This window comes from Odocoileus virginianus, chromosome 13, assembly GCF_023699985.2.
Source record: "Odocoileus virginianus isolate 20LAN1187 ecotype Illinois chromosome 13, Ovbor_1.2, whole genome shotgun sequence".
Taxonomy (NCBI): Eukaryota; Metazoa; Chordata; class Mammalia; order Artiodactyla; family Cervidae; genus Odocoileus; species Odocoileus virginianus.
This window is the reverse complement of record NC_069686.1, coordinates 46,264,080-46,285,482: the sequence shown is the minus strand read 5'-3', so window position 1 is coordinate 46,285,482 and position 21,403 is coordinate 46,264,080. Positions and strand designations below refer to the sequence as shown.

Here is a 21,403-nt window from a genome sequence, read left to right as displayed (position 1 = left end):
ATAGAGGGAATTGTAACTATTATTGCCCAGTGGCTAGCAGGCCAAGAAATTGCTTCAGTTAGCAGAAAGCTCTAGGTGCAAAGGAAAAGCAAGATGAGTGGATTGAATCATGAAATAGAGAGACATAGTAAGAAATTTAACCAGCAGGAAGGGACTAAATTAATAGGTATTAGGAGAGTAATTTTCACAAATCAAGTTGCATACAGAATTACCTGTTCATCTTTTAAAACTACCTATACCTGAGACACTATTATACTTCAGTTGGTGAAATAGAGCATAATAAACTTCCCCAGGTATAGTGGATTCAATTGTATGGCTCAAAAAGATTTGTCCAATTTTTAAACCCTAGTACCTTATTTAGATAAGTGACCTTATTTAGAAAGTGTCTTTGTAGATGTAATTAAGTTGAGGATCTTGAGATCATCCTGGATTAAGAGTGGGCAATGACTGGTGTCCTTGTAGGAGAAAGAGACACAGAGAAGAATCTATGTGAAGACAAGACAAAAGATTAGCGTTATGCTGCCACAGTCAAGAAGAGTCAGGAGCCCACAGAAACTGGAAGAGGCAAGAAAGCACTCCCTTTGGGGGAGGCTCTGCTAACATCTTCTGTTTGACCACTTCCAATTCTTCCAATTTACCTTGATTCATGGACCTAGCATTCCAGGTTTCTATGAAATATTGCTCTTTACAGCATCGGACTTTACTTCCATCACCAGTCACATCCACAACTGGGCATTGTTAATGCTTTGGTTCTGTTTATTCATTCTTTCTGAAGTTATAATTCTTCTCCAGTAGCATATTGGGCACCTACTGACCTGGGGAGTTCATCTTTCAGTGTCATATCTTTTTGCCTTTTCATACTGTTCATGAGGTTCTCAAGGCAAGAATATTGAAAAGGTTTGCTATTCCCTCCTCCAGAGGACACATTTTGACAGAACTCTCCACCATGACCTGTCCATCTTGGGTGGCCCTAGATGGCATGGCTCATAGTTTTATTGAGTTAGACAAGCTGTGATACATGTGATCAGTTTGATTAGTCTTCTGTGATTGTGGTTTCCATTCTGTCTGCCCTCTGATGGAACAGGATAAGGATAAGAGGCTTATGGAAGCTTCCTGATGGGAGAGATTGACTGGGGAAAACTGGGTCTTGTTTTAATGGGCAGGGCCATGCTCAGTAAATCTTTAATCCAATTTTCTGCTGATGGGTGGGGTTGTGTTCCCTCCCTGTTGTTTGACCTGAGACCAAACTATGGTAGGGGTAATTAAGATAATGAAGGCTTTCCTTCAAAAGGTCTTGTGTATGCAATGTTGTGTTCAGTGCATCAACCTCTGTTGACCCATGCCTCTGCCAGAGACTCCTGGACACTCACAGGGATGTCTGTTAACGTGCTGCACTCAGTATGCCAGCAAATTTGGAAAACTCAGCAGTGGCCACAGGACTGGAAAAGGTCAATTTTCATTCCAATCCCAAAGAAAGGCAATGCTAAAGAATGTTCAAACTACCACACAATTGCACATCTCACATGTAAGCAAAATGATGCTCAAAATTCTCAAAGCCAGGGTTCAATAGTATGTGAACTGAGAACTTCCAGATATTCAAGCTGGATTTAGAAAAGGTAAAGGAACCAGAGATCAAATTGCAAACATTCATTGGATCATTGAAAAAGCAACCCAAAAATTGTTAAACTAAATTTTGAAATAAACTATGCTATTTTTGACTATTAATTGTCCAAGGGGAAAAATGCAAGTTTGTGTGAAATATTCTATTTAATCATGAAATACCTTTATATTTAATGCTACAATGTAGAGATGGGAATTACATTTGTTTGGATAACTGCTCCCATCATAAATTAGTTTTGCATATATAAACAGTCATTAAGTGTATGTTAAATAAAATCGGAACTATGGTGTTGGAGAAGGCTCTTGAGAGTCTCTTGGACTGCAAGGAGATCCAACCAGCCCATCCTGAAGGAGATCAGTCCTTGGTGTTCATCAGAAGGACTGATGCTGAAGCTGAAAGTCCAGTACTTTGGCCACCTCATGCGAAGAGTTGACTCATTGGAAAAGACCCTGATGCTGGGAGGGATTACAGGCAGGAGGAGAAGGGGACGACAGAGGATGAGATGGCTGGATGGCATCACTGACTTGATGGGCATGAGTTTGAGTAAACTCTGGGAGTTGGTGATGGACAGGGAGGCCTGGTGTGCTGCAATTCATGGGGTCGCAAAGAGTCGGACACTACTGAGTGACTGAACTGAACTGAACTGAAATAAAATCAAATATGAAAGTTGATTCCCTTAAGTCAATAGTTCCTAAAGTGTGGTCCCTGGAATAACAGCATGACCTACAGGATCAGAGGTTCTGGGAATGGGTTCTAGCCTTCTGTTTTTGAATGAACCCTACAGAGATTTTGATTTATGCTCAAGATTGAAAACAGGTGCCTTAATGGTACTAGAATGTGAGTGATTATTTATACTTTTGGAAAGCACTAAAAATACTGATCCTTGGGTCCTACCCCAGAGATTCTTATTTAAGTACCCTGGGATGAGGCATGGGCAGGTAATATTTAAGCTCCTCAGCCGATTCATTAACTGACAGCTAAAGTTGAGAACCAGTGCTAAGTCATGTCCTTAAAATGAGACTGACCATTTAGCTCCTTGACATACTTCTGAGACAAATTTCACAGTTTTAACATTTCCTCTCTTATTTGCAGCATCAAATTACAGATTCTCCTTTATATAGAGGGAATCTACTAAAACATTTAAAATATTATTTACATATTAAGAGAAAATCCTCAAGGGCCTTCATAATTATGTAAGTGTGTGCCCACATATAATCTGAACCCCAAATGTGCAATTAACTTGTAAAGGCAAATGCATGTAAAATTAATTAGGTTTGTAAAGAGGTGATAGTGAATCCCACTGAAAATTTGACCCCCCTCCTTACAGTCCCATCAGCTCCTAATACTACCAGAAGCATTTTTAGTCACAGATTTCTCATGTTTTTAAACTCAAATTTTAATATTATTTTCAATGTAAAGCAAACATTACTAAACATAACAGAGGTGGTTTATGGAACTGAGGTGTAAAAAGAGAAAGTGATTTCAGAATCTCCTAGTTGGATTAAATTTATAGGAACTTGGCTAACACCATCAGGAGAAGTGAAATATGATCAGTCCAAATTTTTAATGATGCTTAATAAAACTGGAAATTAGCTGAACCTATATTTCTGGACTATAGTCAAGTATAGTGACTTTTTTTTTTAATGCAGCGAATTAAACAATTTACATTTTTTTTTGTCATTTTGTATTCAGTGCAGAGATAATTTCTGTTTTGAAAGAAATTTGAGCAATTCTCCCTAAACTTTAAAAGTTTATGGAGAGCTTCTCTACTGATGCAGATTTTGAGTTAAAATGACAATCTGAGTGTTAAAAGTAAGTTGCTGAATAGAGGAACATGTCTGGAGAGAAACATGTTTCTTATACTATAAAAGGGAAATGGTACTGATACCAGCCCATACGGTTTACTGATATTCTCTAAAATTTCATATTTTGGAACTATGCTATTTGACAAATAAACTTCACGTTGTTTGTATACCCTGTGGTGTGCTGGAGGCATCTTGTACCAGCTTATAGAGCCAATTCTTAAATTTTCAAGGATTTTTGAGTCAGTTGTTAAGCACACAGGCATTGTTTTAAAACATAATGATAAATCATATAAACTTACAATTAAGTAACGCTGAAAACAAGGGTAATTAATATAGTTTATAATTTTCTAGGTATTTTGCTTTTGAAGTTATTTATGTTGATTGTGTCTGTATCATGGAAATACTGCATATTGTTACGTACATGTTCTCCTCCACATTCAGAGAGTCATACTGTCAAATTGATATTGGCCAGTGGAGTATTTACACCATAAAAATAAGCAAACACTGGTTTGAGGCTCCTCTCCACTAAGATATGTTGATTTATCAACACACAGATGAATAAAATTCCATACAGGTGTTTGTGCATTTAAATCAGATAGTTATGGATATGTATAATGGCATTAACTTCCCTAGTAGCTCAGTCTATAAAGAATCTGCCTGCAATGCAGGGGACCTGGGTTCAATTCCAGGTCGGGAAGATCCCTGGAGAAGGAAATGGCAATCTATTCCAGTATTCTTGCCTGGAGAATCCCACGGACAGAGGAGTCTGGCAGGCTAGAGTCCATGGGTTGCAAAAATTGGATATGACTTAGTGACTAAACCACCATAATGCCCCCTATCTGCACCCTATCCTTGGCTTCCAAACCAAGTTCACTGAAATGGTTGAGTTTTAGTTTCAAGCATAGTTGGATTCATGGTCTGGTCCTGTTATTTATTCATTTTGTTATCTCACACATGTTATTCATGACTTTAAATTTTGATTCTCTTAACTGTAAAATGTGGAGAGTAATATACTTCCAGTAGATTTGTTGTAAAGATTCAGTAGGAAAATATGTGTCTGGACTCCTGATACTTTTTGTCCACTCACCTCATGAAAAGTTTGTTAGTTTGCTGGCATGATTATTTTCATTATTATTGAAATTTTAGGGATTCTTCTCTTTTGATTCAAATTACTAAAATAAAGAAAAATATATTACACTAGATCCATTACTAAAAATAAGTCAGCTCAAAGTCCTGATCAAAATACTCTAAAGAGCTCATCACAAATTTCCTAGTCTGTTTTTCATGGCATTTCTTTTCTGACTTGGGATTCTAACTCCAGATTTTCTCTGTATTTAATGTTTTCAGGTTGCTCATTATCTTTCTGGGATATTCTGGATGGAGATGCTAAGAGCAGAAAAGAATTTAAGTTTTTCTAAAAAGTAGAGCCTTCTAGAAGCAGACCCAGCCACATGACTAGTCTGGACATCGGAAAGGAGAGAAAATACACTACTCAATCCCCTTAACTGGCCAGCCCTCAGAAATTCTACATGTAAAATATACAATTATAGAATTCTCTATTTGCCCTTTTTTTTTTCTTTTAGTATGTCTACTGTCTTCTGTGGAAAGTCAATTGCCAATGATTAATACTTACTTTATCTAGATTTTTTTATCTAGATTTATCTAGATTTATCTAGATTTATCTAGATTTATCTAGATTTATCTAGGTTATAAATTCAAATATTTATAGGGACTTAGTGTGATATAAAAAAATTAAAAAGAAAAATTTTAAGTAAACAGAGAGTGCACATGCTAAACAGAACCATTTGAATTGAAGAGTTAGAAAAACATCTCCTTATTTCTCTACTGGTAGAACTACTATAACATGGAGTCAAAATATTAAAAATACATACCTAGCTGTATTCTACTTTAATAAATGTGCTACACATGTCTAATTTATGCTGTCCCATAGTAATTTAAAATATCCAAAGCCATGATTGAAATAAAGTGGAAGACTTAGAAAATCTGGTTCATTTCCTTATTGTGTTTTAGTACACAAATGATAATATGGCCTACTGATATATGGGTACAAATGGGTGTAATTAAATTTGCAACTTTATGTAATAATAGGAATTTTGCCTTTAAAAAATGCTTTCAACTAATAAAAATTTTGTCCTTCAAAATGATACAACTCTTTAGAAATGAAACAAATGGCTTATCAACTGTGTATTCTCAGCCTGTATAGTGTATTGCTCCAACAGTGTAACATATGCATACAAATAAGAAGCATGTCCTCCTCATTACTCCACATGTCACTGGATGAGCTATTCTGTTTGAAAAATTTAATCATTATATACATAAGATTAATAATGAACATTTGAGAATGTCCTGTTAGCCTTACAATAATCACTTCCTACTAAAGTCTGCAATGTTCAGATCCATCTATTTTAGCCAATGATATGGCTAGTGCCTCGTGATAGGGATACATTCTGCAGTTATCATTAAAGTATGCATTCAGGCCCAAAAGGCAGTCTTAACAAGTAACATCTTCTGCCTTGTCGACTTGTATTTATAAAGAAATAAACAGCCTTTTAATAGAGATGATAGTGATAGAATCTTCTGTCTGACACAGTCTCCAATAACAGCTTGAAAGCTCACAACTTACCACAAGATGCTATTTCGTCTGTCTGATCCCCACAGTCATCTTCCCGGTCACACAGCCATGCTCTGGGAATGCAGCGTCCGTTTCCGCAAGAAAACTGGTCCACGTGGCATGTCCTGGCTAAGGTGACCAATTAATGCACAGAGGATAAATTTAGAGATCTTTTGAATAATATCAAGGATTAAATAAATCATGCAATAACTTTTATACATAAGATATTAAATTGCTCTATTAGATAAAATAATTTTAAATTAAATTTTTATTAAAATTTTGATAATGCCACCTTGTCTGCCTTTTCTAAAGTTCACTTGCTCTGCCCTTCAATTAAATGAATGCTAAGTGACAAGATAGTCTGTAATCCTCACACATGTTCATAAATGAAGCTGTGAATTCATTATTTTACAATTTTTGTCTGGCACATGTTGATGAATATATGACTGAATTAAATTTCCTCTAACTTTTAATTAACAAAAAATTATTTTGCTTAGCCTTGGACAATAAGCCAAGAAACTTGCTGTAATGAAGGAGGCAGGATTTGGAGATATCAGGGTAACTGGTTTCTAATTATGGGGTCAAAATTGTCTTTGTCCTATAATGTTTCCAATGTATTTATTTTTGATCTACAAATGAGTTCAAGTATGGATCAAGAATGCAGGAAATATTTTCTAAAAATATACATTTAGCCTTACAATGGATTTTTTAAATTTACTTTAAGTGTAGTGATATAGAAATGTATAACTTTTCAATCAAAGTATATTAATGAACTTTGCTTTGAGCTCTCTTAAGGGTTTCAAGGAATACACACAGGAAATCTTGCTTTCTAGCCAAGGGCAGTGGTTCAAAATCATTCTGTAAAGAGGTTATGTTCTACAAGGCGTTTGATTGCCTTTTTCTATTATAATAAGATCAACTTTTGAAAGCATGAAAGTCTAGATAGCTTCCTTATTCTTCTTCCAGGTCTTAGTTTGTCACATACTTATTTTTAAATGCTTGATTTTATTTTCCCTTTTGTCACTCTGAACTACAAATCTGTTTTCCTATGTTATAAGTACACCAGCATTCCTTTTAATTAGACAAAAGGAAGGAGTGGGGAAATTGGGAAGCAGACACTCAGACCTATTAACATTTGTGTTAGATGAAGATTTGACAGTTGAGGAACAATTAGAGTTCGAGTTCCTGTGGCTATGTCTTGAGAACATTCTTGGTTTATAGACATCCCCTTGTTTCCTGAGCTTGAGAAGCAGACTGGTGTGTTCCTATTTCATCAGAACAACCTGTGAACTTTAATACTAATGACTTGTATAAAATAAAGTGTGGTTCAAAGTCATCCAAACACACTACAATGGGTTTCCATAATTCAGAGCTTCAGAAGCCATTTAAAATGCTTTCTGGAAAGTCATATACTAGTAATTTTCTTTAAGAAAACTGCACTTGCTCTGTAAAGATGTATATCCATTATTGGTGAATATTTAGAAGATTACTTGAGAAAAAACAAATGAAACATTCTGATTTGATTTCTTAGATTGGATATAGTATTGCTATTCTCAGTGTCTCTAATTAGAAAGACCGAGAAAAGTGTTGCACTGTATTTGGCTTTGATTATGTGGATAAGGGTGCTGAATCTAAAATACATTATGCCATATATGATTTTTCCTTTTTTACAAGTAAGATGTTTTAGATTAATAGACTTTAAATAGCCCAACAAACAAGTATGATTCTGAAGTTTTCAATGTTCAAAGTTTAAAGTAAGATTTAATATTCCTACATTACTTTATTTTGCTAACCTTATGAATTTTCTGTAAAATTACTCTAACATTTAGAGTAAATCAACAATGTTCCTAGTGTCAACTACAAATTGGCACTTGCCATCTACCTCTACAAGGATTAATTCATGTGCTGCTGCAGCTGCTGACCTTCAACACCCCATGAAAGGAGCTCAGGGTAGAGATCAGAAATAGGGCCCGCTGTACTCGGGGGAAAACTGGCAGATAGGTGTTTGGATGGTTAGACATTTTCAGGAGCCAATTTTATGAATCCAACTCTTGTATCTCCTCATATCTAGAAAACCACTAAAATCCATGATGACTGCTTCTCTGGACTAGCAAAAGCTTCATGAGACTAGTAGAAACATTTTGGAAAAAATATGTGCTTGATTACATGTATTCTCCCTTCACCAAAATCACCTATATACTGATCTTTCCACTTTGCCTCTTTGGAGCAGTTTCTCAGAGCTATCTGAGGTGCTGTCTCCCAAGACGCAGTCCTCATTTTCCCCCAAATGAAACTTAAGTTGCAACTCTCACATTGTGCATTTTTTAAGTCAGCACTAGGTAATTTTTAATAAAACCACATTTTTATTAGCCTAAAGAAGTGTGAAGATGTTGGCATTAGTTAACTTGGTGGGAAGAGGAAGGCACAGAGCTATGAGACATATTATCAGCTTTCTTCCTTTGAAGAAAAAAAGATATTATCACATATTTTCATCTCCATTAAATCTTCTAATTGACCCATAATGAGATTATATTATAATCTCCAATACAATGTTTTTCCTTTTAATTCTGGTGTCACTCTCCTAGTCATTCATGTTTAATTCTAACCAGTTTTCTCCAATTCTCTTCTTTCACCAGTACTGCTCTAATGATTAGAGAGGAGAATGAGAAAGGACTCCTAGATGCCTATCTCACATCAGGTAGGATACATCTCACATTGTGATGGGAATTTGTGTATCACATCATTAACTAGGAAACCCGAACAACTGCTATGACTCTTTATTTCAAAGAATAATTACTGGCTTATGATAAAAGGACACTATGCCCTGAAAATATATGAATTCATTGTCTTTTCTAATCATGGAGAAAATAATCTCCTTAGTCTACCAGGCAAATTTAACAGATTTTGAGATAAGAAAAATGCTTCATTCCATAAATCTACAAGTACTGTCTATATAATATAATCAGATTGACTAAATTATCACCTTTTAAATCACTAGATTTGCATCAAGAAGACACAACCTTGACTTTCTCAGTTCTTGTCTCCATTAATTCTAAATTAGTTTGGAGGTGAGATTGGTAGAGCAGCCCCTGAGGACTCTAATTTTGTAGCAAATTCTGCTCTAATGAAGAGGAAATTTACACCTCCTCAGTGGAACTGTTTATTTAGCAGTGAATCAGAAATTCACTGTCAAAATGTGAATTTTTTCTACCCATCACTAAGGATGCTTCCCCTGCAGTCATGTAGCAGTGAGAAATCCCACAGTGCACAGGAGCAGCAAGGAGCGGAGGAGGACAGAGCTTGATACATTGTTTCTAAACTTTACCTGCACTGTATCAAAGCATTCTATTTAAACAAAATCTATGTCATATGTAAACATACTCCTCAATATCTTGCAAAAGAAATTCTGATTTTTAAAAATATATCAGGTTTCCTTAATGCAATCCTATTTGTCTAGTTTGAATCTAGTTAAAATTTGTGGGGGATATGAGAACAAATATTATGTAATTGAACCAGAGCTCTATGCTGTGGGAAAAAGCTGGTCTGACATTGCCTGGGTTGATGGCATCACCGATTCGATGGACATGAGTTTGAGTATACTCCGGGAGTTAGTGATGGACAGGGAGGCCTGGTATGCTGTGATTCAAGGGGTCGCAAGGAGTCGGACACGACTGAGCGACTGAACTGAATTGAACTGAACTGAACTGACATTGTCTAGGCTTGAAGCCAAGGATCATCATGGTTACTATAGGGAAACTTTTTTTTTTTTAATCTAACTACTTCTCATCTTTGGCCTCTAGGTCTCCCTCAAAAGCACACAAAACTATGTTTTGTTGTTGGTGATGAAAAGCAACTCCCAAGCCCTGACTTTCAGCTCTGTTCTGCCCCCTTTGTGTACCCCTTTTCGCTTCCAGGCTCTCTCTCCGACCGCCCCCTACCCTCTAACGACTTCACTCTCCACAATCTATGCTCCCCATCACTCATTTATTTTTTTCAGTCAAATATTTCCATCACTTAGAAAAGTATAGGAAATACCATTAACATCTGTTTGTCTTCTTATAGAACTATCAAATCTTCTTTTTTTCTATATTTGCTACAGATTTTAATTTAAATAAAAGTACTATACTTACATTTGAAGTCCCCTATGTAATCTTTCCCAATAACGTTTCCCTTTCTCTTTCATAGAGGTAATTGTTATCCTTAGTTTTTGCTTTTTTTAAAATCTCTATATTCTATTCCTATTTTTATATATTTGTTAATCAATAAGCACATATAGAACATTTTTGTATTTTTATATTTCATATGAATGGCACTAAATTGCTTATTGTTACAAGATTTTGAGTTAACACTGCTTTTGAAATTTCTGTTGATATTTGAGTTCTAATTTTTCATTTTAATTGTGAATACCACATGGTCGTAACAGATTATATTTTCTAATTAAATGATTTAAACTGTTATTTAGACATTTTTCTTATTTATTTATTTAATTTTGGTAAGGCTTAGTTTAGACAACCCCTCCTCTAGCAGGCCTCCCAGGAGAGCCAAAGGTTAATTAGTAGTCCTTTTTGCGCTTCCATTTGAGGGTCAACTTAGTTCTATGTGAATGAACTGTTTGAATGTCTTTCTCTTCATCTTATCTCATAACTTCTTAAAGAAATTACTGTGTATTTTTCCTCATTCTATCTTCAATGCTGTGATAGATATTTACTGAATTAGTAGATCCACTGAGGAGAAATCCCAAAGAAAAATAATATGAAATTGGTTTGTTATAGGAAAGAATTTTCGTTTAGACATAGTCACATTGCTAAAGGCTACAAGATAGTGGATTTAATTACAAAATAATCCCCATACGAGTAATATTTTATCTAGGATACATATCCATGCATACATCTATATCTAGAAATGTAGAGAAATAACTCAACCAGGAAAATCATTTAATGAATTTGCCATATTTTTCCAAGATAGTGAGATGTATGACCTATTCATTTTGGTAAAACAAAATGGAAATGCATTGTAACATGACAGCATAGTTTTCAAAGCTAAAAGCCATATTTATTTTTCTCTTTGTATTTTTTTCAATCAGAAAGACATAAGGTGACCATAATAGCTATCATAAATATGACAAGAAGACCTAATAGTGAGTTGCAGACTTCAGCTGCTGTCACTTAAGTAGCACTTGAGGCTCAAGCAAGTGGCATTCTATTTTCTAGAAGCCTGGAGTGTCTTAGAAATCTTACTAATCAGGATTAATTTTTTTATTTGCTCTTATACATAACATTTTCACTTTTTCTATGTAAGCAGCTGATCAATCCCAAATCCTTCTTTAAAAATCATGTAGAAACAAGCAAATTTTTAAAAATCAAATAGAAATGAAGAAGACATGGTATTATGAATTGAGACAGCAATGCCTGTTAATTTAAGGTGAAAGCAGATCTATCTGTTTAGGATATAATACTATATAGTCCCTGAGTTGAATCTTAATCTAAAATAATAATAATTGCACTAATTTAGAAAGATGCTTCATTGTAAATTACAGTCATATCCTAAGAGCAACCTGGGAAACATTAAATTGGCTATGTCTATAATTCTAGCTAATCCTCAAGAAAATATAGTTTGGTAAAAAAAAGAAAAGCAAGGGCCCTGGAGAGAGATGAAGTGAGTTTTCCTAAATCCTCACCAATGATATGAGTTAAGACAAATCTCTTCTTCCACCTCATCTATGAAAAGAATGATCTTGAAGGAGCCTAGGCCCAACTGGTCTCTAAAGGCCCCTTTTTGTTAGATAGTCTTTGGCAAAACACCCTTATGAAAGACACAGAATATCTTGAAAATAATCAGTTGCTCTAAAAGAGTAGGCCGAGCTTTTAATCAAGGGACAGGAGAATGACTAGCCCATGTATCCTCAGTAAATATGTCACCATGGGAAAAAAAAAGAATATAAAATGGAGGCTAGGACTACGGAATGGTGACTGTTTCATTCTTGTTGCTGTTATTTAGTACATGGTGCAAAGCTCTGGAAAACTTATACTTCTATAGAGTTGAAAGTAATAAATGTGGAAATTGAGGTACAGAGAGGCACAAGTCTTTCCAAGAATGCCAGTTTCAAAATCCAAAGTACAAACCAGGCTTCTTGACCTCTTGGTCTTTTCGCTATGTGATGCCATTGTAGTTTTCACTAATACATTATAATAATTTGTATTTAGTATGGCTTATTTTGACAAAGAGAAAAGGTGAGGTGGTTGATAGATTTTAACAGTATATGTAATGATTAAAAAAATACTGATCATATTAATGAGTCACTAAATATACGACTTTTTGCCATTGTTTATTGTTTATTTTTTTGTCATTGTTTAAAGAGAAGCACTAGGCAGCTGCTAGTCAGGATCATTTTTCAACACTTATCTGATTAAGAATGATCTTTTTGGCCTTCTGCTGCAATGTATACCATGAGCTGTATATTCCCATTCAATGAAAATCTAGCTAAGGATTCAAAGATTTATTGCAATAAAATAAATTATATGGAAATATAAATAGGCTTGGTGGACTTGGGATTTTATTTAAAAAAAACACACACACATACATGAATAGTGTGCCAGGAACAGAAACCTATTTACAAAGATATTCTACAGAAGACTAAATAAAAGCATATAAATTATTGTTTCAAAGTTAAAAAAAAATAATAATTCTCCTTGTAAGATAGCCTAAATCATAGTATACTCACAAACCTCTCCCTCCATTGCCAAGTAAAATTTAGCAGGGACAAGTTTTATCCAAGTGGTGTATTGACAGTCAACCTGCATGGATAATACGCCAAATTCCTTTGAAAAGCAGAGTGATACCCAAAGAATAAGTAAAAGATAATTTGTATCCTAACCTTTGTGGCATCGAACTCTAAATTCATTTGCTACTGCAATAATCAGATCATCAGCACTAGGAAAGTTCAGTTTAGTTTCAGGCATCTTTATGAAGACTAAATGTGGAAGAGATTTACATATACATCCAAGCAAACCTTTACCTGAACATGTTTGATTGGATTCATCTTCATTGCTCCCACAATCATTAGCTCCATCACAAAGCCATCTCTTGGGGATACAGCGATTATTCTTGCATTTAAATTGATCATCAGGACAGCTATGATTGTCTGGGGTGGGAAGGGGGAGGAGAGGAGAAGCAAATTTAATAATTTCAAACTAGATAAAATTATGATTATTTTAAGGGAAAGATATGGAAAATGTATGGTAATTATATTATAGTACAATTGATCTATATCTTCTGTCATTCAGTGTCTCCTATTTTATACCAAATAATAATATACTAGGCTGTGTTAAAATGTAGTAGTTGTATAGAAAAGATCAAGGAATTCAAGTTCATATACAAGGAAATATATTCGTTTTTTAAATCTTCAGTAAAACCAACTAATATGTGTCTCTTTTCTCATCCCTAATCACAATAGGTGATTTAGCTTCAGATTTTTTTACCAAAAACATAGAGTTAACCTCAAATGCTAATGTGGAACATAGCAAGTATGTATGAAATAACTTAATCATATATTAAAAATGCTTTTTAAAAAAATCATACATCTACACAAGTACTTCTTGAAACATTAAATAAGCTTGATTGTGTTATGTTTTGCTCAATGTTTCCTGGGGCTAGAAGGAAAATTCTAAAGAGAAAAATACATTACTTGGTACCTGGAGTTGGTGCTAAACAGGAGATTCTGAGTAATTTTAATAATGAAAATAATCATCATGAGTCTTTTCCCCTAATACAAACAAATAAATGTGAAGCCACAAAATATACTGAGGACATGACCAAGCCTCTAAGGGAAGCTGACCACAGCTAAGGATTAAACATCTAATATCTAAGCACAACAGGAGGCCATTTAAATTTTACCTCCTGTGATTTTTTTCCCCTGCATTCTGGAGTCTAAATTCCTAACTGATTTGGCATGCTCTTCAGTATCTGCTTCATAATTTCAACATTCTTTCTGAAATAATTTTCTTTGTGCCCTGTAGTTGCACTTCTGTATGATAAAAATATATGTTTGTATTAGTTTTATTTAGAATTTGAAAAAATAGGCAATTTTTATCATACTGTTGCATAGCAAATGTATTCCTTTCTAGTTAGTTTCTATAAAACACTTTATTTAAAGTAGTCATAGTGATGAAGCAGTTTTTATCACTTTTCAGAAGTTCTCTTTTGTGCATAGTAAATAAATGTGAGGAAAAGGTCTTCTGTTTTCTGGTATTTACGTGTGATTAACATTTTCTATTCACTTTAGTGACTTTAACAAGAATAGCTGCTCAGGAGGATAAAAGTCATCCAATATATTAGAGGGTCAACATTTTCAAGTACTAACATTATGCATAAGCACTTCAGTGAAGCTTGATCAGAAACCTTTGCTATTTTCACAATGTTATGAATGGGAGGTTAAAAAGGAGGACCAAATACAATCCATTTGTCTTGTGATTTGGAGTTGAGAAGCAAAATGATAACAGAATTCAAGGATGAAGCTTATGAGTACTTGCGATCTAAAATAAACTCCTGAAATGAATTATGCAGTGCTGATATATTAACTACAGGACCCCAGGAATATAATGCCACTTAGAATCATTGCAATGTTTAGAGAAGACACCATATTACTAGAAGGTGAGCAGAGATATTTAATTTTACTTTGCCCCTCTGATTGAGTCATTCATTCATCCACGTGCTAGCTGCTGTGCTAGACACTGAGACCACAAAAATGCTACAAATTAATGTGTCCCCTCATATTCACCTATTAGATGCATCAAATAAATAAGCATATAGTTGCAATATGGTTTGGCAAATACCATAATAAAACAATATCCAAGAGACATTTAACTCAAAATGGGCTGTACTGAGAAAAGAGATGGCTAGCATACAAAAAAAGACTTCCCTGTGGAGATGGTGGTAAACTAGGGTGAAATTCATAACTGCGAACAGAGAATGCAATGTCACAGAAGACAAAAAGAGAAGGAAAAGAAAATTTTTAGAGATTTATAAGTAGTTCAACTTGATAAAGACAAAGAAGGTAAGTAGAAACATGATAGACATTTAAAGCCAAAAATGTAAACATCATACATAACATGAAGTACTTTATATGAGAGTCAATGGATTTCAGAATTTAACTTGCTGATTATCCAGTTATTGAAGTAACAAGATTACATTGCTATTAATCTGGAAGAAGTATGGTAAGTGGGCTTTAGTTGAGGGAAGACTAGTGAAAGACTAGAATTGAATATGGACTATATAAAATTGGAGAAGGAAATGGCCACCCACTCCAGTATTCTTGACTGGAGAATCCCATGGACAGAGGAGCCCAGCAGGCTATAGTCCATGGGGTCGCAAGAGTTGGACATGACTTAGTGACTAAACCGCCACCAACCATACATAAAATAGAAGATGCCAGGAAAAGCCCATGGTGTAGGCTTAGATGAGGGGATAAATAAGTGCTAAAAAAATGAACAATATAGACTAGGAATTTTAATACTACAATTAGCAGTGCAAATGTAAAGTCGCTTATACTCTTGGAGGAAATTAGCTTGTGGGTTGGTGAATAAAACAATCAAACAGAACATGAACCTACAGGATTAATTCCTAAATTCTGTGATGAAATATCTCTGCTCTGCATGAGCACTGTGACTATGCAGGAAGTTGATACATAGGAAGCATTCAATGCAACCATGAATTAACATTATGAGTCATGAAGAATGAGGCAATCTAATCAATAAATAACATTGTTTGTGTTAAAAAGAAGGGGAAGAAAACACCCTTTGTCTTTAGATGAAATGCTCCTCCCACTTCAAAACTTTTGGCTGGTTGTATCAATTTAATATTTAACATTTTATTTGTGGCATGATTTAGAGTATAAATATTAATATTAATAGGATTGAAAATAAGAAGTACATAATGTTGAATGTTTAGAAATGAAGAGAAAGTAGTGCTATACTTACATATCAATTAAATATATTTTATTATATATTTTATAAACTTTGAAAATATTTTTTAAAGTCCACATTTTTAGAATTTGTGCCCAAATTCATATTACAGGTGCTCAGACCAATTTTGTTCATTCTTAACAAAGAATCTTTAAAACGTCATCTTTATATTCTTGATTTTTTAAAAAAGGAAAATGGAGGATTGCCGATTAACTCTAAATCAGTTCAGCCACTTTAACCTAAAAGTCACTAATTGAAAAATGATCATTTTCTTTTTAAAAATAATGTATCTAAGTCAAATGAAAAGACTAAAGATAAATATGTCCAACATATACCTCTCTCCATATAAAATATTTTATATCTTTCAACACCACTAAGGTAGTGATTCGAATCAAATATATTTCCAAAAGTTTACTGAATCTGCTTCTCAAATTGTTTTCCTCTACATTTGTGGGTCATTCCCTGATCCCTACATGAAACATGAAACTATTCCTATTGCAACAAATGATGAAGAGCTAAATAAAAGGCAAGGGGAGAAATCAAACTTTTAACTTCCTTAATAATCTGAGTGCCCCATATGTGTCTCCTGCTATGAACTGAGCCAGTGAAGTTAGGTAATAACATGTTCCAAACACATGTCTGTTTCCTTGGACCATCTCCAAGGCTCTGTTGCCAAGGAGCAATGGAGTGGATCGTGACCTCCTTTATGAGAAATTCTGCCTTGGGGGAGCTTAAATTGACTTTTCACATCTTTAAATTCAGAGATCCAAAGGGGTCTCCTAGAGCAACCTTCTAACAATGGTATGGTACAATACAGAAAAGAAGAGAAGTTCTGAAGCAACCAAAATGGTAATATTCAAAGATGGTGAAGGATGAGAAAAACAGTGCTTTAAAGGTATACAAAGAAGGTCACTTAGGTCTAATGTCTATACAAAACGATGTCTGGGGGAAAAAAAAACAACAACAAAGTTCAATTTGCATCAATGATAATTTTAGATATTCTCCCCAGACTGCTTTAATAGTTCACACACTGAAAAACTCGGCAAATTTTAATATAAACTGTAGGAGAACCTACAGCAACTGACTGAATCTTCATCACTTCCATCCAGACAGTCATCATCGCCATCACATTTCCACCGAGCTTGGATACAGTGTCTGTTTCTGCAGCGGAATTCTCCAGCTTTACATATCTGAGGCAGTACTTCTCCAGGATTAACTAGGGTTTAAAAAACAAACGAACAAGGTATATAAGCAATACTGGGTATTTTCAATTCATTAAAAGATAATTTTGTATAATCATTACATTGATTGCATGCATTTCACAGAAAATAATGAAAGCATTATAGAGGCAACCATCCCTTGAAATGAGAAAATTTTAAGTTTTTCCAACAATAATTATTCCGCAAGAATTGTGGAGATTCATGTTAAGCAAATGTCACCAAAATAATAATAACAACAATGATAAAATACTATCTTATATTTTTTTCATTTGTAGTTTTACTTTTTAAAGAACTTTCATTCAGAAGCTTAACTGAAGGCATGGCAAAGAATTTTATTACCTCCACCTTTAGAGTCAGACATGACCAAGCTACTAACACTTTCACTTTTCACACATAAATACATCAAAAACTAAAGTGAAAAGACAAGGGAATGGCACATAGCATTGATGGTTATATTTATTTCACTGGTCTGAAAGTGCAAAAAAAGAAAAAAACAGATCTGGTTAAATATTTATGGAAATTTTAAGTTAACCAAAACAATCTCATTATACATCCTGATTCTTTAGAGTGTTTTTATCATATATTCCATATTCTCTAATCAAATGTCAGAAATCCCATTAATTGGGGTTTATTCACATATTGAAAGGGCTACTACACTTCTCTGAGTGGATTCAATAGAATCTAAACTAAAAACTGAAGGGAATGTGGTGACAGCTAAAGTAAATGATCTGTATTTCATTGACTGAAAAAGACATTGAGTGATCAAAAGTGGCTTATTACTAGAAGAAAGTTTTTCCATTCTAGATCTAACGGCTTTAAATTTTATTTGAGGTAGCTGGTTCACATTGATGAACTGTCACGAAACCTATATGGACTTCAATAATAAGGGGTATTGAGAAAACATACATGGCATTTCCAGGACACTTGTGTTTCACTCCTTTAACCCTTGTATTTTTCCTGATGCAGAGAATGGAAGGGGAAACAGCACTGAACCATAGCTGCAAAGAAGCTGCTTCAGAGAGTTATGCAACAAGACACAAGGCATGTGGGTGCATGGGGTAGAGAACGGAGAACTGTCCCATATAATCCAGGTTCTCATTTAAGGTCTTTAAAAAAACAATTAAGGTCTTAAGGGTGAAAAATATAATCAGTGTGGTGAATGAAATATTCACTGAGATCAAAGGTAATCCTGTGTGTTTGCTCTTCCCTCTCACAAAAGCAGACTCTGTATCTAGGACCTAACCATAATTTTTCCTCCTTGTTTAATCTTTCTCAATAACGAAATGCAGAACAAGTAATTTCTTTAATGCTGCCATTGCATAAAGTCACTTGAAAGTAACAATTTTTAAAAGAATATATAGGTACATATTCATTTAAATGTACATATATATATGCATGCATATGCATGCATGTGTGTATATTGTGTGTGTGTGTGTGTGTGTGTGTGTGTGTGTAGTTGTTTTGTGCGTGTCCAACTCTTTTGTAACCCCATGGACTGTATCCCACCAGGCTCCTCTGTCCATGGGATTTTCCAGGCAAGAATACTGGAGTGGGTTGTCATTCCCTTCTCTGGGGGAATCTTTCCAGCCAAGGATTATACCTGCATCTCTTGCATTGGCAGGAACATTCTTTACCACTGAGCCACTAGGCATGACCACACACACACACACACACACACACACACACACACATATAAAGAGAGCAAGAAAAAAAGAGAACACATCTCAAGGAAATGACAATAAATAAAAACAAAAATGGGAGGTCATTGGGTCTCCTATTCAATCCCAGGGTAACTTTTTTTTTTTTTTTCCAAAATTAAATGACTTTTTTATTTATTTTTTTTTCATTTATTTTTATTAGTTGGAGGCTAATTACTTTACATCATTGCAGTGGTTTTTGTCATACATTGAAATGAATTAGCCATGGATTTACATGCATTCCCCATCCCAGTCCCCCCTCCCACCTCCACTTTTTATAGCAGCAACTAGGAATGAGGATGGGAATCATGACAAAATGGAGGTATAATGTGGGATGTGTCTGACCATCTCTAGGATCTAGCTTTTCTCTCAGAATCTCTAAAACTGATCACTGACAACATGCAAATTCCCCTTATTTTGAACTTTGTCTGCTCAGTAAGATCTTAAGATCTTTGTGGGTGATATAGTTCCTTCTTTTGACTCTATATCAGCCCAACTTAGAACTGGAACTAGTAGCCTGATTAATTTCCACTTCATAATTATTAAGCCTAATGGTCACTAGTCTCCCAGAATTAATTTTCTTTTTCCTCCCTATGGGACAAGAAACCTGATTGGAGATATAATCAGTTTTCTTCCCTACTTAAGTTCAGGTTTAAGATTTTCTTAAATCATGTCAAAAGAAATAGTCAATTCTGTTGTCTCACAGCTTGAAGATTGCAGAAAACAAGAAATGATTAATTTCAACTGATAAAAATCTCCCTAGTTTAAAAGATGTTTTTATAGGATCATTTGATCAAATAACTTAATTCACAGTTTTAAGGAATGATCAAAAATATCCACAGACAATAGTGAAATCATACTTGCTTCTGAAAAATTATATCTATATTAAAGAAGTTTAGTCTGTCTAGGGAAAGACAAACTACCCTAGAAAAGTGATATTTCCAAGTTAAGTACTCTTTAACATAAGCAATTGAGAGACAAGGTCTTTAAGTCTACTTATGGTTCACATGCTTTCAACTGATAATTAGATCATTACGGAATGAATGAAAACAGGAATAATTTCTAAACTTGTTTTAAACACAATTTCGTATATATGTGGGTAGTCAGTTATTTTTAAATGATGCTTGCTCATATACAGTTGGCACTTTTCAAACACAGATTACAAAGGTTACATTATCATTTTTCATAATAGGTTAAGGATAATTGCTTGAAAAACAGTAGAGCTTACCTCCTGAGAAAATTTAACTTTCATATTTACTGCTTCTGATAATGATTTATATCAATGTCATTAATACATATTAGTAATCACTTGTAACAGCAGTCAGGCATCACTTATAATGACACATATGAAACATATACGAATATTTTTGACATTTAAAAGTTTGTCTACAATTCTTCTAAGCCCTATAATTTGTTGGAGAGGCATTTCTTCTTGGTGTTTCTACATGTCTTGTGTCAGCTTTTATTCTGGACTATTTTTTCAAGGATGTTTAGACAGCTAACAGCCTTGGAAGATACAAAAAGTGCTTCCTTTTAGAACAGAGAGCGGATTTGCTCCTTAACAAGGGTAATAAAAGATAATATCTCCCTTCAAAGCAAAGGATGGGTAGATTTTCTAGCAGACTTTTAAGCTCAAGAGTTCTTCATCTGTGGTACAAAAACACTCCGTGTGCCCCCTCTATCTGGCCTCTCTGGGCCTAGTCTTCATATGACATGGAGTTGGGATGGAGCGAGGAGAACCAAAGTGAATGTGCAACTTAGCGACCTGCTTTGATTAATAAAATCCTTTGTGCCTGATCCAGGAATTACATGTCTTCTCTCTAAACCTGTGAAAACTCTGGTGGGTTCATATGTTAGTTGGCAACATGGGCAAACTTTCAGACTTTTCGTAATCATAAAGATTTTTTTAAGATATTGAATTCTAATTTACAATATCTCCCAGGGCACTTGGCATCATTAATGTACTCCAACCCTAGCCCAAGTCTCTCAGATGTAATCAGTAGTTATATCACAAAAAATCTTGTTATCAATACTGACTAGGTTTGTTCAGGACATAATGATAAAAGACAAATCATCTTTGTGCCGACAATGCCCATTATCACATTAAAAGTTAATGTGATAGGTGATAATATGGATAAGATAACAATTTAGACATTCCAAAATGCGGTCTTTTTCTTAGCATTCACCTACCTGTGGAACTGGGTAGCAACATTATCTACCAAATAATCCAAGCTGATGGCCAGGCAATCTACAGAATCTTGCAAAAATCAACAAGATGATGAAGCAAGTACATCTAGCATCAATTAAGAGAGTGAATAGCTTCCATAAAAAATAAGATCATTATTCTGTGCACCTTCCACAAACTTCTACAAAGGCATTATTTTATAAGTAATTTTCACATATCTTGTGTTTTCACAAGATTTTTGACTATATGAAGGAAAAAGTCACATATTGCAGAATAAAAAATGC

The 21,403-nt window shown here is 34.5% G+C and overlaps 1 protein-coding gene across 1 annotated transcript in view; it reads right to left on the bottom strand.

The window, feature by feature from the left end:
- The window catches only part of LRP1B (LDL receptor related protein 1B), a 2,064,747-nt gene that overhangs the window by 827,771 nt on the left and 1,215,573 nt on the right, over nucleotides 1–21,403 (bottom strand). The window contains 3 exon segments of the mRNA XM_070476260.1: nucleotides 6,071–6,187; nucleotides 13,074–13,199; nucleotides 17,093–17,233. Of these exon segments, the coding sequence (XP_070332361.1) occupies nucleotides 6,071–6,187; nucleotides 13,074–13,199; nucleotides 17,093–17,233 (384 nt within the window).